At 42.6% G+C, this 12,073-nt stretch overlaps 2 protein-coding genes across 3 annotated transcripts; both read left to right on the top strand.

Annotated features, from left to right (window-relative positions):
• The first annotated feature begins 2,573 nt into the window (after nucleotides 1–2,573).
• Nucleotides 2,574–5,993, top strand: LOC111982816 (dehydrogenase/reductase SDR family member 13). 2 transcript variants are annotated; one of them, XM_024014422.2, is made up of 5 exons: nucleotides 2,574–2,798; nucleotides 3,987–4,105; nucleotides 4,257–4,380; nucleotides 4,666–4,992; nucleotides 5,389–5,993. In XM_024014422.2, exons 1-5 carry the CDS (start codon nucleotides 2,672–2,674, stop codon nucleotides 5,646–5,648), a joined length of 957 nt encoding a protein of 318 aa, XP_023870190.1. In that variant the 5' UTR covers nucleotides 2,574–2,671; the 3' UTR covers nucleotides 5,649–5,993. The 2 variants fall into 2 exon arrangements, with proteins under 2 accessions (XP_023870190.1, XP_070290307.1); XM_070434206.1 differs by lacking the exon at nucleotides 2,574–2,798 and adding an exon at nucleotides 3,486–3,561.
• A 2,226-nt stretch (nucleotides 5,994–8,219) lies between these two features.
• On the top strand, nucleotides 8,220–11,546 carry dhrs13a.3 (dehydrogenase/reductase (SDR family) member 13a, duplicate 3). The gene is made up of 5 exons (XM_024014423.2): nucleotides 8,220–8,478; nucleotides 8,597–8,715; nucleotides 8,864–8,987; nucleotides 9,470–9,796; nucleotides 11,148–11,546. The coding sequence occupies exons 1-5, from the start codon at nucleotides 8,352–8,354 to the stop codon at nucleotides 11,405–11,407; spliced, it is 957 nt and encodes a 318-aa protein (XP_023870191.1). The 5' UTR covers nucleotides 8,220–8,351; the 3' UTR covers nucleotides 11,408–11,546.
• Nucleotides 11,547–12,073: the final 527 nt, after the last annotated feature.

Raw genomic sequence — 12,073 nt, 5'->3', positions numbered from 1 at the left:
TTATCCAGTTGCGCAATCACTACAAACTCGAACCATCTTGTACTGATAAGAGGGCTGTGATATTTTCACAGGAGATCTCCCATGAGTCCAAATTAGCTTGCACACGCTCTTGAAAGCAAAGGTGTTTTCACACGGGAGACAAGGATGGCTACCTTTTTGCTTGTTGTCGGTGTAGTAGTCGGGATTGCATTTATTTACCACAGTGTTGTGGTTAAAGGACAAAGATGCAAAATCAAAACTGCATGGGAAAACTGTCATTGTAAATGGTAAATCATTTTTCAGTGATTTCAATTTCAATAGTGTTGGAATTTAAAGACCAAAGAGTTTAAAAAAATATGTTTTTTGATCTTCCCTCCTGCATAAATTAAAAACTAATATCATAAACTTATATTATTCACCCTTACATGTCCTTTAATTGTTTATGCCCACTTACTCCAGGAAGTAACACAGGCATAGGGAAGATGACAGCACTAGATCTGGCCAGGAGAGGTGCTAGTCATCCTGGCCTGCCGCAGCAAACAGAGAGCTGAGGCCGCGCTCGCTGACATCAAGAGGGAGAGGAGAATGAACACTCTGACCATATAACAATAATGACCAGTAGTTTATGGCTAGTAATTTGTTTTTTCTGCAGCGGTTTTAGGATTTATTAATTATGATTTGTGTGTATGAAAATAATACAGTGACATAAATGTGTCCTGTGGGAGCAATGAGGTGGTGTTCATGCATCTGGATCTGGGCAGTCTGAAGTCTGTTCGCTCCTTTGCTGAAACCTTCCTAAAGACAAGGCGCAGATTGGACCTGCTCATCAACAATGCAGGTGTGGCTTGTACTGGTTGTTTGCAGCAATGCTACGACCAGCTTTCAATACACGTGATCTTATACGACACTATCACAACATGACATTGCTTTTAGTCATGTACAGACAGCCTTTTCCAGAGGGACTTGAAGTTAGTGCTTAATGAAGTTTCACAAGAGCCTGTGTACAGAGACTGAACATGCAGCCATGGTGTTGTAGGCTACACATTATGCTCCAGCCAAAAGAGCTTGCTGGACTGCTTTCTCAACTGCCCAATCCCGCCAACCATGGCACGTGTAACACCTGTCCAATATTACCCATGTAATATCCCAATTCTGACACCAGTGTAACATCTTTGGAAGTGAGGCAGCTGGTATCATTTTTGGAAACTAAAATGTTAATATTTTCCTCCTTGTTGTCTCAGGCATTTACATGGGGTGTCAACCACATCGGTCACTTCCTGCTGACCAACCTGCTTCTGGACCGTTTGAATAAGTGCGGTCAGAGTCGAGTGGTCAACGTGGCGTCCGTGGGTCATAACTTCGGCACCATTGACTTCAACTGTTTGAACTCTCACAAGGAGGTGGGAGTTGGTGATTCGTTCATGGATGTCTTCACCACATACTGCAACAGCAAGCTGTGTAACGTTCTCTTCACCCATGAGCTAGCCAAGAGATTACACGGTACAAACGTTACCTGCTACACCCTCCACTCAGGTCAGTACACTACACCTCCGTATGTATGAAAGATTGTGCCCAAGTATAGATTGGAACGGCTTGTCCTGTATTGATCTGTTGAAATGCAGTATTTATTTTTGCATCCCCAGGTGGCTGAACAGTAAATGTATTGGCATGCAAAGTTTTAACCTACAGGGACATGTTTATTTTGTTTTTCAGGATCCATCAACTCTGAGCTGACTCGTGACATCAACAAGGTGGCCATGATGCTGATGAAGCCTTTTTTTCATGTTATTTTTCAAGGACACTGTGGCGGGGTCTCAGACCACCCTGTACTGTGCCCTGCAGGAGGGCCCGGAGCCCCTCTCTGGATGCTACTTCTCCAACTGTACAGTCAGGAACCTCTATCCAAAGGCCAGAGATGATGCGGTGGCCAAGAAGCTATGGGAAGTCAGTGAGAGTCTGAGTGGGCTATCATCTTATGAAACTCACTCTGACTCAGCAGTTTTAACTAACCAATATCCTGTCTTTTTTCAAAACAAAACTTTACTTTTTTGGGGTATGCTTTATAAAATGTACGTACAAAGTATTCAGATTTTTTCCCACATTTTGTTACGTTACATCCTAATTTTTTGCAAATGTCCTTATGGGGGTACTGTGTGTAGAGGAAATGTAGGAAAAGTCAAGGCATCTGAATGCTTTCTGAATGCATCGTTTATGAATGAAGCGCTTGCTTTTTCTTACCTAACATTGATTTATGGGACATTTAATTATGGACATGTTTATATTCATATTTCTTACAATACAGTAAGTAAACCTAAACTGTTAAGAATGTTTGCTTCTAGATTGTTTTATGATGGCTCAAACTGTACAATTCATAGCTTCTGCATCCTCCTAACAATTTGTCAGCCTAAATTAGAATTTAAAGGCAGCACTTATGCCTGCCCTGCAGAAATAGAGAGATTTGAGCATGAAAGCGTCAGTAGAAGAATCCAAACAAAGCAAAGAAGGAAAAAAAACTAAAATGTGCCTGTGCAGTCCAAGGGGGTGGGGTTTAGGCTTTCTCGGAACTCAACAGGAAGTAGAGCTCTTTGCGCAATAGAGTAACCATGAGAATAAGTGTGCAGTAAGGAATTGTGGAGTAAGCAGTGTGTTCTGTTAATTCTCTTTACTGAGTGTTGCACAGGATCTGAGCTCAATGGCTGTGTTTCTTCTTTTGGCTGGAGTGGTAGTGGTGGGCTATGTGATTTTTCATAATATCTTTGTCAAAGGGGCAGTATGCAAGAGCAATGTGAAACTGCATGGGAAAACTGTAATTGTAACAGGTGAGCCTGTTTTTGTCTGCTTTCTGTGTTTCCCTTCATTGACACAGGAGGAAATTTCATGGCACTGTTATGTAATAATGTTGTGTAGATTTAATGTTCTTTGCCTATACATAATTTAATATATATAGCGTTCTTAAATTAATTGAACTTTGTTTATTATTTCATAGTTTTTAAAAACGTTTTCCCTGGTTATAAAACTCAAATCACTCTTTCTGCGGCAAGCTGTAGGGGAGACTGGGGGCAATTGTAACACCTTGAATTTCTCCAAACAGAAACAAACGAGTGATGAAACTCTCAGTAAATAGCCATTTAGTTCTCTCCCTGCTTGAAGACTTTCAGGCAAATATCTCACTATTTGTTAGGGGTAAAGTGTTTTTTTCCCCACCAACTGTATTTTTCTTGTACTGTCCTGAGCGTTAATGTTTAAGTATTCAAACTAGCATAGTGATGAAAATGATCTGTTAGATAAATATTGACATGATTGACGTGTCACAATTGTTGTCTCTTGCTAGGCACATGAGGTGTTGTCATGGTTGGGGGCAATTGTAACTCGGTGTTAAAATGAACATGATCCAAACAACCAAATGATGGAGGGAAAAAAAGTGATTTAACTTTAGGATTTTAAAAATTATTCGAAACTAACATTAAATAGCCTTGGTGTAGAGTGGTAAATATGTTGTAAACAGATATCATTTGGGCACAATCAGACTATTCAGATGTTATGAGAGGAACCGAATGGCCATCCACAAATAGGGGTGTTACTGTAAGTATTGGTTATGTACTTAGAAATAATTGTTTGTTGCAAAATAATTAGATACTATATGTCTATAATATAATCATTCATAAACAATGTATTTGAAGTTAATGGAGTTTATTTGGTTTATTTTTTTGGTGTTACATTTCACCCTAGCTACTATTACAATTGCCCCTAGCACGGTGGCAAATGTAACATCCCGAATTTGCAGATTAAAATCAAGATTGTAATCTGACTGTTTTATGTACAGACCTATAAATGATATGAATGTTTAGGAGACTGATGTAAGTTCTTATATCAAAAAATGACTTGCATAGTTCAAGTGGTCTCTGAGCAATAAAGTAAAATACGTTTATTTTTTATATATATATATTTTTTGACTTTCTCCCGGTCTCCCCTACATTGCATTAATCCTACTAATACTAATTCTCCAGGAAGTAACACAGGCATAGGGAAGATGACAGCGCTAGATCTGGCCAGGAGAGGTGCCAGGGTCATCCTGGCCTGCCGCAACAAACAGAGAGCGGAGGCCGCTCTCGCTAGCATCAAGAGGGTGAGGAGAGATTCAACAATCTCTGACCCACTTTACATTAGCAGATTTTGTTATTATATCACAACCCTCATGTGGTCGCTGTGAAAAGAGGCATTTTGGAAAATGTTCAATGAAATTTGGACAGAGTAACAAAGAAATGTGTGTCCTGTAGGAGAGTGGGAGCAATGAGGTGGTGTTCATGCATCTGGATCTGGGCAGTCTGAAGTCTGTTCGCTCCTTTGCTGAAACCTTCCTAAAGACTGAGCGCAGATTGGACCTGCTCATCAACAATGCAGGTAAAGGAGGCTTGAGGAGGTGTTGTTGGACCTCTCTCTCTCTCTCTGGGTGTATCCCAATGGTCCTAAACTGCTTCCTTTCCCTCTACTCTATCCTTTATTTGCACTGACATGACAGGAGAAAGCAATACACCTGTCCTGTTCCTTTGCATCAATGCAGGATGAAGGAAAGGCTGTGAGGAGATGAGGCTACTAAAGACTATTAAGATGCACCCTGAACTCCCATCAACCTCCCATAGAAGTGATTATGGATGAATAATGGCTAGTTTCCATATTTCCTCTCAGGTATTTACATGCAGGGCAGCACAGAAGACGGCTTGGGCATGATGTTTGGTGTCAACTACATCGGTCACTTCCTGTTGACCAACCTGCTTCTGGACCGTCTGAAGGAGTGTGGTCCGAGTCGAGTGGTCAACGTGGCGTCCTTGGGCCATAATTTTGGCAAAATTGATTTCAACTGCTTGAGCACTCACAAGGAGTTAGGTGTTGGCAAGTCTGCAACGGATGTCTTTAACATCTATTGCAACAGCAAGCTGTGTAACGTTGTCTTCACCCATGAGCTGGCCAAGAGACTGAAGGACACAAACGTTACCTGCTACAGCCTCCACCCTGGTCAGTTCTGCTAAGTCAGGCGTCCAATTTAATTTGACCATGTATATAACTTTTGAATGTAATGGTATCTGCAGTTTTCAAGTTAGTTCTTAGTTGAATTTAAAGTAGAATAAGATGACTAATGTTCCAGTCCAAGCTCTTCTCTGTCCTGGCACCCCAATGGTGGAACAAGCCTCCCCCTAATGTCAGGACAGTGGACTCCCTGGCCATCTTCCGACAAAGTCTAAAAACCTATCTCTTTAAGTGATATGTTATTGTCTCACCTAGCTATCTTAAGATGAATGCACTAATGTAAGTTGCTCTGGATAAGAGCTTCTGCTAATTGACTAAAATATATATATATWTTTTTTTATGGATGAATAACTCAACTCTAGTGCTTGTGTCTTTTTCTCCTAGGTATAATCGAAACTGAGCTGGGCCGTTACGCCAACTCTGTATTTTTAATGCTGTTGAAGCCCATCTCCATGTTGTTCTTCAAGAACTCTGTGGCGGGGTCTCAGACCACCCTGCACTGTGCCCTGCAGGAGGGCCTGGAGCCCCTCTCTGGACGCTACTTCTCTAACTGTACAGTGAGGAACCTCTATCCTAAGGCCAGAGATGACGCGGTGGCCAAGAAGCTATGGGAAGTCAGTGAGAGTCTGTGTGGACTCCTGTGAAAGCCTCCCCTTGTGACTCAAGCTCTCCTCAGTGTGCAAGATGATTTTTGACATTTGAGTGGACTTGCCCTTTAAATCAATCAACAGTGTCAAAGAAATTCTAAAAGTGCTTACTCCGTGTGATTAGTATATAGGACTGATCTTGTGCATTAACTTAAGTTCTTACCATAGGTTACTTAGGGTGTTCCACTCTGCCCTAGTAGATATATCTGGAACATAATTAAACGACCCACCCAAAACTGTGCATGTTGGAATCAATTCAAACATGAAGTGGCAAACAGGATGAAGAAGCATAGGCCTACTGGGCAATTCAAGACTTACGGAAATAAAGTATGTGTGCCTCAATGAGGCTGTTGTGTGTTCATTGGTTGTATAATAATTGTGCCAGCACTGAACAGTGCATCCATTCATATTTTAGATAATGTAATCCTGTGGTTATAGATCATGTGCATATGGCCGAGGAGCTGATGCTGTTTGTTGCCTTGATCATGTGCATTTGAATAGAAAACAAGGGGTGGAAAGAGTACAGATATATCTCATTCAAGTACTGTTACTTCAATACAATTTTTACTCAAGTAGAAGTCAAATGAATGGTGTAAAAAAAACTACTCAAGTAAAAAGTAGCTCATTTAATAAGTACTCCAAGTAAAATGAATTGAGTTACTTTTAAAATATAAACATTGACCTTGATAATTATCTAACTTTGCTAAGGTTACCTGATTATTGTTACACATATTTTCCTTGCATTCAATTGAAAAGGAAATAGAGGCAATGAATGTAGAGTAGGAACTCAATTAATTTATTTCTGAATTATAACAAGTCACATTTGTATGTAAAATTATTAACATTTGAATATAAACATTCAAAGCAATTAAAATGTATTGATACATTTTTTTTTAACTATACAAAATAAAGTGCATAAACAAAGTTTCCAGACTTCAATATATTTCAGTCTCCAGAAATAAACATGTCTAATTCTTTCAACCATTCAGTCCCTCTCTCATCCTTCTATTACTTGTTACTTGTCAATGGGACCAGCTGACATTCACTCACTCACCCTTTCACCCTAACTCACTGCACAAACTCCCTCTTTTACTCACTCCCTCACCCTAACTCACTGCACAAACTCCCTCTTTTACTCACTCCCTCACCCTAACTCACTGCACAAACTCCCTCTTTCACTCACTCCCTCACCCTAACTCACTACACAAACTCCCTCTTTCACTCACTCCCTCACCAGAACTCACTGCACAAACTCCCTCTTTCACTCACTCATCATCAGTGGTGGAAAGAGTACTGAAATATCCTACTCAAGTAAATGTACAGGTACTTTAATACAATTTTACTCAAGTAGAAGTCAAATTACTGACTTTGAAAACGACTTAAAAAAGTACAAGTACTCAGAAAAACTGTTCAATTACAGTAACGAGAGTAGTTGCAATTAGTTACTTTACACCTCTGTAAAAAACATACGCTTGCAAAATATGTAATAATGTATGAATAATTTGTGATTGAGAGGCCTAAAGAGGAAGTAAACTACTACAGTGCCAACAAATGGTTTAGATTAGATTTACAGTGGTCACCAAACCATTCTTAGTCGATCMCCAAACATTTCTTACGAAAAAGGCTTGCGTTCTCATTTGTTTTATTCGTTTCGCGCTGTAAAGGTAGTTGCACTTGATTCAGCAGCGCTAACGCCGGAAGGCAAAGTGTTCCCATGTTGAACCATTTCATGTGTCTCAAGGTATAACTCCGTCTACCCGGCAGGCTCAGAGAGCAAATCAAGTGCACTTATTGCCTACCGCTCGCCAAACAGATAGCTCAGATCACCGTGTCTGCAGTTTCCTTGCGCCATTGACTAGAGAGACTCAACGAATAGAGCAAATAGCTTTTGTTTTAATGAGTAAATTTATGTTTAAATTGTTAGCACTGTCAACACTTTGTTCAACAGTTTTATAAGCCATAAAACTTTCGGGGTTATTTGTCTTTTTTAATATCGAGGAACAGTACACTTTCTCTGGTCATAGGAGTAACAACATTAATTGCTGCATGAGGCTAAATGTATGCAGTGCGAGTTGAGTCATCAGCTGGAACTGGAAGACTGTCCCATTTCCTCAGTTGAGGGAGGAAAAGAGGATGGACGGTGAGTCGGGTGAGGTGCAGCTTCACCGCTGATCCCTCCTTCCCCCCAGACTGACCATCAGATGCAGGCCATCTGTACAGTAATTTATTTTTATTATGCTCACTCGGCTGTGCCTCGCAAGTAATACCACATATTATATATTACTAGTGTGATCATATAGGCCTACCTACATTTTTTAAATTTCRAAATGTCCTGAGAAGAACAACATTGGCAGGGCAATTCAAGCGTAGTTCATATGTAGTGATCATGTATTGCCATGTTTTTTAAATTCATGTTTAAAAAAAAATCTGAGATGTTGATCTCGGATTCCATTTTCACGGTGAAAGTGATCTATGCCCTCAATATGGAGCCGATTTTCATGCAGATTACAAAAACGACATCTGGTGGAATATTTCCGTACTGCAGATATAAATTAAACCCGGAAGCTTTTGAGGGCGTAATAAAAACAGGGCGTAATAAAAACAAAAACAACACATGCAGTATGTTAGCCAGCTGAACTTTGATAGCTTTCAAACTAAATTACATTCCCGAATTCAGAAACAACGCTCGGTACTGTAATAATGTCGGTTTTGCTGTCTATTCTGGCAGTAGGGATTGCGTTGTATTTGATACTTTATTACAATGTGATCAGAGGATCAAGATGCACGAGCTCTGTGACACTTAAAGGAAAGACTGCTATTGTAACAGGTTAGTTAGGCACATTTTGTTGCCTTACTATGTGATGGGGACTGATTTAGTGTGCGCACGTTTTAAGTGCGTTCATGCTGAAGACCTTTACATTAAAATGTGTTTTGTTGTTCCCTAGGGAGCAACACTGGTATTGGAAAGGCTACTGCTTTGGATTTGGCCAAGAGAGGTGCCAGGGTCATCCTTGCCTGCCGCAGCAAACAGAAAGCTGAGGCTGCTGTCTATGATATCAGAAGGGTTAGAGGAGCCTTATTGATAACATAATAATCGAAATATTATGTTGTGGCATAGCCATCTCAATACATACTGATCAGGGATTTGTTTGCCCTGTGTGAAAATGTATGTTGTTGGAAATCCACTGTTAGATTCCTGCTCTGTTCTGTAGGAGAGTGGGAGCAATGAGGTGGTGTTCATGCAGCTGGATCTGGGGAGTCTGAAGTCTGTTCGCTCCTTTGCCGAAACTTTCCTGAAGACTGAACTCCGACTGGACCTACTCATCAACAATGCAGGTATGGCAGAGAAAGAGGGAATGTAAACATTCATTCCCAATTCATAAAACACACTTTCTCTATTCAGTGAACCCTATTGAATCAAATGTGACACATCTCTTCTTACCCTATGGATAAAATAATACACACATTTTAAGACAAATATAGAAATACTTGGACATTATGTGTAGCCTTACTCCCTGTTTCTGGTCTCACTGTCTGTCACCTTGTATTTGCCTAGTCACTTTTACACCTACCTACATGTAYATACTGAATTACCTCAACCTCATCATACCTCTGCACATTGACTCAGTACTGGTACTCCTTGTAAATAGACTCGTTATTGTTATTTTGTGTTACTATTTCCTTTTTTTTTTAGAAAATATTTTTCTTACTTTTTAATTCTACATTGGTGGGAATGGGCTCGTAAGTAAGCATTTCAAGGTACTCTCTATACCTGTTCTATTCAGCTAATGTGACCAATACAATTTGATTTGTTTCAGGAATGCTGGGGCCTGGCTACACTGAGGATGGGTTCGGCATGGTGTTTGGGGTCAACCACTTAGGCCACTTCCTGTTGACCTGCTTGCTGCTGGACCGGCTGAAGGAGTGTGGTCCAAGTCGTGTTGTCAACGTGTCGGCTCTCCTACACCGGCTAGGCTCTGTCGACTTTGCCCTGCTGGGTACCCACAAGGACCTGGTGCCAGGCCAGTCCACCTGGCATAACTTCAGGGCCTACTGCCACAGCAAGCTGTGCAACGTGCTCTTCACCCGGGAGCTGGCCAACCGCCTGGAGGGGACCAGCGTTACCACCTACAGCCTCCACCCAGGTCAGTAGCTCTCCACCTACAGCCTCCACCCAGGTCAGTAGCTCTCCACCTACAGCCTCCACCCAGGTCAGTTAGCTCTCCACCACGCCTTTTCACCCAGGTCAGTAGCTCTCCACTTACCAAGCCTCCACCCCAGGGCCAGTAAGCTCTGCCACCTAACAGCCTCCACCGCAGGTCAGTAGCTCCCACCTACCAGCCTCCACCCAGGTCAGTAGCTCTCCACCTCAGCCTCCACCAGGTCAGTAGCCTTCACACCTACAAGCCTTCAACCCAGGGTCAGTAGCTCTCCACTACAGCCTCCACCCAGGTCACAGTAGCTCTTCCACCTACAGCCTTCACTCAGGTCAGTAGCTCTCCACCTACAGCCTTTCACCCAGGTCAGTTAGCTCTCCACCTACAGCCTCCACCCAGGTCAGTAGCTCTCCACCTACAGTCTCCACCCAGGTCAGTAGCTCTCCACCTACAGCCTTCACCCAGGTCAGTAGCTCTCCACTTACAGCCTCCACCCAGTCAGTAGCTCTCCACTACAAGCTCCACCCAGGTCAAGTAGCTCTCCACCTACAGCCTCCACCCAGGTCAGTAGCTCTCCACCTACAGCCTCCACCCAGGTCAGTAGCTCTCCACCTACAGCCTCCACCCAAGGTCAGTAGCTCTCCACCTACAGCCCTCCACCCAGGTCAAGATAGCTCTCCACCTACAGCCTCCACCCAGGGCAGTAGCCTCTCCACCTACAAGGCCTCCCACCCAGGCAGTAGCTCTCCACCTACAGCCTCCACCCAGGTCAGTACCTCTCCACCTACAGCCTCTCCACCCAGGTCAGTAGCTCTCCACACTACAGCCTCCACCAGGTCAGTACGCTCCACCTACAGTCTCCACCTCAGGTCAGTAAGCTCTCCACCTACCAGCCTCCACCCAGTCAGATAGCTCTCCCTACAGCCTCCACCCAGGTCAGTAGCTCTCCACCTACCAAGCCTACCAACCCAGGTCATAGCTCTCCCACCTACAAGGCCTCCACCCAGGTCAGTAGCTCTCCACTTACAGCCTCCACCCAGGTCAGTAGCTCTCCACTTACAACCTCCATCCAGGTCAGTAGCTCTCCACCTACAGCCTCCACCCAGGTCAGTTGCTCCGTCTTGGAGAACCTAGAAGGGATCCTTCTTACTTTGTTTTACATTTGAGCTTTTCTGTAATCTATATGCAGTCTGTTTGATGTTTCAGATGGCTAGTATGTGTCAAGTGTCTATTGTATAGTGTGTTTTTACACAGCAGTACTGCATTTGCAAAACATTGCAGACAATGTTGTTTATTCTATTCCATCCTATCCCATACTAAATTACCATTTGTCATTTAGGGGTCATTCACACTGAGTTTGGTCGCAACCTGAAACTATGGCAGAGGCTCTTTCTGGAGCCCATCTCTAAGCTTTTCTTCATGGATGCTGAGAGGGGAGCCCAGACCACCCTACACTGTGCCCTCCAAGAGGGGATCGAGCCGCTGAGTGGACGCTACTTCTCTTCCTGTGCTCTACAGGAAGTAGGCGCCAAGGGGCGGGACGATGCTTTGGCTAGGAAGCTGTGGGAGGTGAGTGAGAGGCTATCCAACCTATCCTGAGAGACTCTGATTCTAGCCATGGCAAAGATTTTGGAATATACTGACAAGATATTGAACTCTCCACTCTAACAATGTTAATCAATGTACGTGAAAGACTCTCGCTTTCGCTCTCTCTCTCTCTCTCTCTCTCTCTCTCTCTCTCTGACTAATGCCTTGTTATCACCAATGATGCCTTGTGACTTATGATTTTGCTTTGTATATTGGAATTCATTTCTTTCTCAATGTTATTAAATACTTACGTTCAGTTTCTAATGACCATTTCTTGATCTTAGTCAACAATGTCAGTTAATAGACTTTGTTAATAAACAAATGACAGTTGGAGTACGATGCCAGGTGATGAATATAGTTCATATAATGTCCTCCTACACCACTACTTCACATTTGTATTTTTGCACGGATGGAAGGAATTGAGGAGTCCTCGCTCTCGCTTTGCCTATTCGGTCCCAGTGGCCTTTAACAGCACAGAGGGATAACACTTCAAGTGAACGAAGTCACTTTCCGATGAATGATGTGCCTTTTTGAAGGATGCCATACTACAGGTCCGAAGATGGACTTATACGACGTGCTTATTGTCTCACAATTTTCAGGGGAGGAATGTTTTCTGAAGAAGAAGAAGAAAGCGCTGTACTGATATATGTTTACACTTGTGTGGTTTTAATGAGAAAT

This window comes from Salvelinus sp. IW2-2015, linkage group LG22 (genome assembly GCF_002910315.2).
Source record: "Salvelinus sp. IW2-2015 linkage group LG22, ASM291031v2, whole genome shotgun sequence".
Taxonomy (NCBI): Eukaryota; Metazoa; Chordata; class Actinopteri; order Salmoniformes; family Salmonidae; genus Salvelinus; species Salvelinus sp. IW2-2015.
Note: the sequence above shows the minus strand (reverse complement) of the source record. Positions and strands in the feature narration are given on the sequence as shown.